The sequence below is a fragment of the Candoia aspera genome, chromosome 1 (genome assembly GCF_035149785.1).
Source record: "Candoia aspera isolate rCanAsp1 chromosome 1, rCanAsp1.hap2, whole genome shotgun sequence".
In the NCBI taxonomy this organism is placed as follows: Eukaryota; Metazoa; Chordata; class Lepidosauria; order Squamata; family Boidae; genus Candoia; species Candoia aspera.
In genome coordinates, this window is record NC_086153.1 from 229,313,895 (window position 1) to 229,321,386 (window position 7,492).

At 46.1% G+C, this 7,492-nt stretch overlaps 1 protein-coding gene across 3 annotated transcripts; it reads left to right on the forward strand.

Annotated features, from left to right (window-relative positions):
- LOC134487292 (NADH dehydrogenase [ubiquinone] iron-sulfur protein 8, mitochondrial-like) lies at positions 1 to 5,670 on the forward strand. 3 transcript variants are annotated; one of them, XM_063289011.1, is made up of 6 exons: positions 1 to 150; positions 1,087 to 1,150; positions 2,287 to 2,349; positions 3,808 to 3,897; positions 5,240 to 5,368; positions 5,457 to 5,670. In XM_063289011.1, exons 4-6 carry the CDS (start codon positions 3,817 to 3,819, stop codon positions 5,586 to 5,588), a joined length of 342 nt encoding a protein of 113 aa, XP_063145081.1. In that variant the 5' UTR covers positions 1 to 150; positions 1,087 to 1,150; positions 2,287 to 2,349; positions 3,808 to 3,816; the 3' UTR covers positions 5,589 to 5,670. The 3 variants fall into 3 exon arrangements, with proteins under 3 accessions (XP_063145081.1, XP_063145082.1, XP_063145080.1); XM_063289012.1 differs by lacking the exon at positions 1 to 150 and adding an exon at positions 387 to 468; XM_063289010.1 differs by lacking the exon at positions 1 to 150 and adding an exon at positions 641 to 741.
- Positions 5,671 to 7,492: the final 1,822 nt, after the last annotated feature.

The following is a 7,492-nucleotide window of genomic DNA, read 5'->3' on the forward strand; positions in this document are numbered from 1 at the left end:
TCTACCACAGCGCGCAGGACGTCTTGCTGCCTCTCGCGGGTCATCTTCGGCCAATGACGTTTCAGCCAAGCGGTGATTGGTCCCAGTGATTCTTGCCGCTCGTCGGCGGGGCTCTGAGTGGAGGGGGCGTTTCTCTCGCTGTTTGCGCGGGTGAGTTCTTGACTCTTTTTGTCCTGCTCGGCTGCCCGTGGCGCCAGGAAATTCCTCCTGTGAGAGGAGAGTCGTGGGAAGCGTAGCAGCATCGGATCGCTGGGACCTTCAAGAGTGCCCCAGAGGACATAGAAATGCGCATGCGTTACTCTGCCTGGCGAAGGCTCAAGCTCCCGGCGAGGTTTTCAGGCGAAGGAGGTAGCTGCGAGGAGATTTGCGCCTGCGCGCCATTGTTGCGCTGCGTTCGAGGGAGTCGGTTCCTTTCTGCGGAGTCTCGTGGCTTGGCGCCCTCTGCGCTTCCTCCGTGGTTCTCTGAATGTAAGCGGCGCCCTGCACAAAGCGCTGTCCACGTTTGCAGCATGGCTGGGTTGCCCGGGGCCTATCACTGGGGGTTCCGAATAGTTTCTGTGTAAACCCTCAGCCTTTCGGTTTTTTGTGTCTTGAAAAGGGGACCAGCGACTGCTCTTCTGGTATTTTGGTGCACGGCCCCGCCCCCCCCCCCTGCCCCTGCTGAGAAAAGTGTAATCAATAAAATCCTATTTATTCAGAAGCGTTTCATCAGCGGCCTGAGACACACTTTCCCAGGGAAACGTTGAGGCTTAAATCCAGGGCCTGCCTGATTCGTGGATAAATGAACGCGGGGTATCGGGGGGGGGGGGGGCAATGCCCTGCCTTGTCAACTTGACGCGTAGTCCCACCATGCTCAAGGGGAGTTGTTTCTAGCTCAGTCTGTACAGGTTTGCATCCTTGCTTTTCCCCGTGCTTTTTCACACTTGGTTTAGCATCCAGCTTACCTGAGCTTTGGTGCACCTACAAGCATGCTCATGATTTCCAACGCTTTCGTTCATCCTATTCTTCTCTAGTCGATTGCTCGAGTAACCAGTGGACCTACTGTCATTGTTTGAAGCAGCTCATCTTTTCTTGCTACTTTTGTAGAGGAGGCCTAGACTCAAGCTGAAAATGCATGTCCTCTGGATGATGCGCCAGGTCTCCCAGACAGGTAAGTTGCCTTGCACAGGATGAAGACTTCAGAAAATGCAGTTCATGCTGAGGGTACTCGGTAGATTGCAGTAAGAAGCTACATGCAGCTTCCTTAATTTATTGCATTTATAGCCCACATTTTTGCTGAGAGCTCCAGGTGAATTATAGTGGCATTCTCTGATAAGTTAAGTGCAGTCACAGAAGAACCCAGAGAGAGAGGGGGTGGTGGTGTAATTCTGTATATGTTTGTGTGTGTTGTGGAGGTCATTGTTTGATGAAGTTGGAACTTAGTTCATACTTTTTTCCAGCACTGACCTTGGAATATTTTCTCTGCTAATTTTATGACAGTCAGCTTATCGAGGAGGCAGAGCTTGTAGCAGAAGTCTCACAAAACCTAATTTCATCCTCTAATTTCAAAACGTATTTGTGAATTCAGATATTATAGACCTACCCTGTATTTTCAGATGAAGTATAAATGGGACGTTAGAAGGATGCTGATATCAAGCTAGGCATGACCTGTTATGGACTGTGGCTGGATCCTTGCATTGTGCTAAGCCGTAATACAGTTTCTTTGGTTTTGGTATAACTTGGGAACACAGCCATTGTGAGTTGTAAAGCATTGTTTATAATCTAGTGCATTGTGTAAAGCTGGCCAGTTATGGCTTATTCAGCAAATCACACTGTAGTAAAGAGTGGCTTAGCATCATATTAGTCATTTCCCATTTATCCCAGTGCCTGATATGGTGCCTCTAACACAGGCACCCAAGCACCTCATCTTCCACGAGTCTTGTGGCCTGTAGTAGCTGCATCATGCTTGTTTGCAGACGATCCTGGTCATAATATTAGCTGTGATTTGGACTGACAAAAGAGGGATGCAGAGCTCTTGGCTTCTCCTGGAAATAGAGTGGACTGCCTTCCTCTGGCAGCCCACTCAGTTCTTTGCTTGGCGCTAGCCAGCTTACTCAACTGCATTTCTTTGGTGCTGTTTCTTGCTGCCAGGCAACTGCTCACCTCTATGGCTACTCTAGAGAGAGCTTGTTCAAGCTTTAAAGAAGCAGTATCAAAGGAGCCCTAGGGTGGCAAATTCCTGCTCTGGGGCCTCTGGGACAAGTATTTCTGCTTTTGTTTGAAAATAACATTGCTGTTACCCTTCAGGGATTCCGGTGTGCCTGAGCCTTACCCGACATCTCAGCAGCACAACCTCCAGAGCTTCCTACAGTAAGTGCATCATCTGCCTTGCAAAACTCTAAGTAGGGGTCGCTGTAGGAGTGCAGCAGTCACTAACACAAGAGATAATTGGAAACATTTGGCTGTTCTGCAGATGATACGAAGGCTCCTGTTGGGAACGTAGAATTTAACTTGGACAGTCTTTCTCAGTGAGACATGTTGCCCAGAAAAGCACACCGGGAATAGTACAGCCATGCCTGACAAAGTCTCCCCTGGGAAGAGTACAGGCAAGGGAACAGTTATCAGTGTTCTTGGGCATGGTCAAGGTTGCTTTGCAAGATTTTTTCCCCCTAAGAACATTGAGGTCCATTCTCCTGTTTGTGTAGTTTCCATAGTAAATCTTTTATGAGAGTGGTCACCTTTGTATAATGATGTCTTTATAATTTTTATTAAAGAAGCTTTTCCACAAAGTAAAAACAATATAAATTTTAAGTTAAAGATAAGAGAAATGGAGAAAGGTAATAGAAAAGTGAAAAAGAGAAAAGAAGGAAAGGGGGGGGGAAATAAATAATAAAGTGGCTTCCGGCCTTCTTAACAGCAGCTATAAGTACATTTGTATTTTACCCTCTCTGTCTAAGGTTACATCAAAGTTTCCTTCTTTCCATAATCTACCCTTTCTAATCATCAACTCCATAATCATCAGTTCATTTTTCTCTTTTTTCAGCAAAAAGTCTATAAGGGGTTTCCAGTCACTAATAAATGTAGTAGTTGATCTTTCTCTAAGCAAGCAAGTTAATTTTGCTGTCTCTGCTAGATCTGTCATCTTCTTCCTCCATTGTGGGTATTTCAGCATTAATCCCAACAAAAAAAGTTCTGGTTTCAGTTGAATCTTAGTCTTTAAAATTGTCTGTATCAGCGTATGTATTTGAACCAAAATTTTCTGGCTTTTTTACAAGTCCACAAAACATAATAAAATGACCCTTCGTGTATGTTCACGTTTCCAACATAAATTTGAAGTACCTTTATACATTCTGGGTCATTTCCCTGGAGTCCTAAACCAACGGTACATCATTTTATAAAAATTCTCTCACAGGTTAAAACAGAATGTGAATTTCAATCTTTTCAGCCACATGTTTTCCCACTGTTCCAGCAATATGTTGTGTCCAAAATTCTTAGCCCATTTTATCCTACACTCTTATTCAGTTAGAGTTTATACATTTTGGCAATTATATGTTCATCATTTGTACATAATTCAACTTCATATTCTGTCTTCTGTTGCTCAGTTCCAAATGTCCTGTTATCTGCTTTAAATCTTTCTCTTCACTGTGCCTATGAAAACCATTGAAAGCTAAATCCATCTGCAGCCAGTTGTTCTCTTCACCTTATATTCTCTTGATAGGTTAACCATTTCTATTACCTACTGTTTCCTCCCTATAAAATGCTTCTTGTCATGTCTTTGAGGCTTCTGAATGGCAACAATTCCCACCTCAAGTTGTTGTTTTGCTGCAGAGTATGTGAATGCTAGGGAGGAGCCAACAGACTGGAAATCGGTCACTGACAAAGCTGCGCAGACTCTCTTGTGGACAGAACTTATCCGAGGTGAGCAGTAGTGAGATAAGTGGTGGCTGTTATTTCTGGGCACTAACTGAAGAGAGAATCTCTTCTATAGACATAAAATGGTTTAGCCAAAGGAAGTTGGTTGTCCCCTCCTATAATGCTTCCTGCTGTCCTTGCATCCTAACAGTTGGATATGTAACTTACTGTCTTATCACAGGCCAGACATCCTGGCTGGGGAATTCTAGGAGTTGAAATCCACACATCTTCAAGTTGCTGAGGTTTAACCTGATATTTTTAAAATTATTATTTTAATTGGAATGGGCATTCCAGGACAGACTCCTAACAGAGAAAACAATCTGTATAAACCTGTAGTATCAGGAGGAGTCATTGCATTTGAATCCAACCCTCTTCTCCAGGCAGGAATCCAAATTAAAGCATCCATGACAGATACCTGCCTAACTTCCATTTGCATATTCGGTGAAGAGGGAGCCCCTACCTCTGGGCATTTGGTTCCATTTTGAACGGTCCTTCCTATTAGGAAGTTATTTTTCTATCATTCATTTGGAATTTATTTTCACGTAAATTGAACCCATTATTTGTTCACCTGTGTTCTAGTCTTCACCCTGTTCACTTTGAAGTGGAAAACCTACAAAAATTGTTATTCAAGTCCTAAAATGGGCCTAGTGACATTTTAAAAAAGGAAAGAAAAACTCCATGTTCCTCGCCAAACCCAGTCCTCCTGATATACTGTATAATGAGGCCTTACACTCTTTCAGGCCTTTTGCCCCCTTCCCAAATCTTGAATGTGACTCTTGCCTGCTGAAAGGCTGCCCACCCCTGCTTTAGTCTGTGGCAGGAGGACAATGCTTGTGACATCCTCTAGTTTTTGCCCCACAAGCCCTGAAGTGGCCGGCATCATATAAACCTAGCATGTATTCAATTGGTACATTCTTTTGAATTGGGACCAAGGAAGGAATTTATGAGGGCTGTTGCTGTAGTTCTATGCTGCGATTCTTCCCTGGTTTCCGTCTCTGTTTTCTGTGGGTGGATGGTGGAGATGGTCAGGGTATCAGCATGCTTGATCAGGAATTGATAATTTCTGTGGGGTTGGGTTTGCAGCTCTGCTTCAAGACCATTTGGAGGCCCTCAGGAGGCCATCCAGTGTTGTTACTAGAAGAGTGTGGCCAGTTTTTGTTGGTGTGTTTTCTGGGGAATTTTTAAGGCTGGGTGTGGGAGTAGAAGGCCTCTGGGGGACAACATCCTTCTGCCTAAAATCACATTGCTAGGATTTCACCATTTTGCTGCTAAACTTTGAGTAATCCCAGGGTGCTCTCCTAAGATGACTCTGAGAACCCTTGTGCTAGTTGTGCCTTTTTCTCAACAGGCAATCGCTATTGAGGCAGAGACTCGAGCTGATGGTAGCCGCAGGACCACTCGCTACGACATTGACATGACCAAATGCATCTACTGTGGATTCTGCCAGGAAGCTTGTCCCGTTGATGCTATTGTGGAGGTGAATGGGGGAGCGGGTGGGTGATTTGGGTGGCTAAGATTCCAGTTTGGATTTGATTTTACTCCATCTCTTTTCTCTGCGTCTGCAGGGCCCCAACTTTGAGTTCTCCACTGAGACACATGAAGAGCTGCTGTACAACCAAGAGAAGCTGCTCAACAATGGAGACAAGTGGGAAGCTGAGATTGCTGCTAACATAGAAGCCGATTACTTGTATCGGTGATTGAACATTTCCCTCGGTCTTTCCATATCCTGATCAGCATGCTCATCCAAAGCCAAACCTGTAATAAAGGGCATGCACCCACTCTTTGTTTCCCTGTGTTTTGAAGATAAGTAGCAGTCTTAGGCAGTCTTTATGCCAATACTTTATTTATTTATTTATCAAATTTGTCACTGCCCATCTCCTCCAACCGGAGGGACTCTGGGCGGTTTACAATATAGAATAAATATACAATAAAAATTCGAATAAATATACGATAAAATTCTAATAAAATCCCATTAAAACTAAAACAGTCTTAACTACCCCAGTTCATAAAATCCAGATGGCTATGATCTCTTCAGTCATGTAGGAGGGGCACTTTAAGGCACTAGCCAACCCTAAGTGTGTCGATTCTCCTCCCTGCCCCAAACCTGGTGGCAGAGCCAGGTCTTCAACTTCCTCCAGAAGGCTAGGAGCGATAGAGCTAATCTCACCTCCAGGGGCAAGATGTTCCAAAGGGCGGGCACTACTGCCGGGAAGGCCCGCCTCCTGGACCCCGCCAGATGGAATTCTCTTATTGACCGGGTCTGCAGCATGCCCTCTGTGCATGATCAAGTGGGACAGGCTGATGATATGGGGAAGAGGCGGTCCCTCAGGTAACCCAGTCCCATGCCATGTAGGGCTTTAAAGGTGATAACCAACACCTTGAATTGGACCTGGAAGCAAACTGGTATCCAATGCAGCTCACGTAGCAAAGGTGTTATGTGCACCCTTCTAGGGGTGCCAAAAATAGCCCACATGGCCGCATTCTGGACCAGCTGAAGCTTCCGGATACTCTTCAAGGGTAGCCCCATGTAGAGCGCATTGTAGTAGTCTATATGGGAGATAACAAGGGCGTGAGTGACCGTCCGAAGGGCTTCCCAATCTAGGAAAGGGCGCAACTGGTGTACAACACGAAGCTGTGCAAAGGCCCTTCCAGCCATGGCTGCCACCTGCTCTTTGAGCAGGAGCCGTGAGTCCATGAGGACCCCCAGATTACACACTAGGTCAGTCTGGGGCAGTGCAACCCCATCCAGAACTAAAGATGACAAAGCCCCGGATACGGAGGAGCCCTTAACCCACAGCCACTCCGTCTTACCAGGGTTCAGCCGAAGCCTGTTGTTCCCCATCCAGACCCCTGCAGTCCCCAGGCACCGAGAGAGGGCAGTCACCGCATCACTTACCTCACCCGGGATGGAGATACACAATTGAGTATCATCGGCATACTGATGATACCTCATCCCGTGGTGACGGATGATCTCGCCCAGCGGTTTTATGTAGATGTTAAATAGAGGAGAGAGGACCAAACCCTGCGGCACCCTACAAAGGAGAGGTCGAGGGTCGGATCTCTCCCCCCCATCACCACTGACTGGGACCAGCCCTGGAGGAAGGAGGTGAACCAGCGCAAAACTACGCCACCCACCCCCAACTCCCTGAGCCAACACAAAAGGATACCGTAGTCGATGGTATCGAAAGCCGCTGAGAGGTCAAGGAGAGCGAGGATGGATGCACTACCCCCATCCCGCTCCCACCAAACATCATCCATAAGTGCGACCAATGCCGTTTCTGTCCCATATCCAGGCCTGAAACCTGACTGTATCATACATCATCCTATTTGCAGGTGGAAAGGCTGGGTGGGATTGAAAAGCAAGTCGATCTTTTATTTAATGCAAGACCTCTGATCCATGACCTTATGGGATAAATGTAAGACTCTGTGTGTGGAAAGAAGTGGTGGTTAAGGAGAGAGAGAGAGAGAGATGCCTGGCACCATAGTTCTGTCGCTTTGTATCGTCTCTGCTCAACAGACTTCTGGAAAGGAATATTACGGAACCGATAAGCCTTTTGCTCGCTTCTTTTAAGAAGTCAGTTTGAAGAACCAGCAAACCCCA

What these genes read in the sequence shown, in the direction of transcription:
- LOC134487292 (XM_063289011.1), top strand. Translation starts at nt 3,817, where the DNA reads ATGCTAGGGAGGAGCCAACAGACTGGAAATCGGTCACTGACAAAGCTG. An exon ending in GTGGACAGAACTTATCCGAG is followed by an intron (nt 3,898 to 5,239) that starts GTGAGCAGTAGT and finishes TTTTCTCAACAG; the next exon opens with GCAATCGCTATTGAGGCAGA. An exon ending in CCGTTGATGCTATTGTGGAG is followed by an intron (nt 5,369 to 5,456) that starts GTGAATGGGGGA and finishes CTGCGTCTGCAG; the next exon opens with GGCCCCAACTTTGAGTTCTC.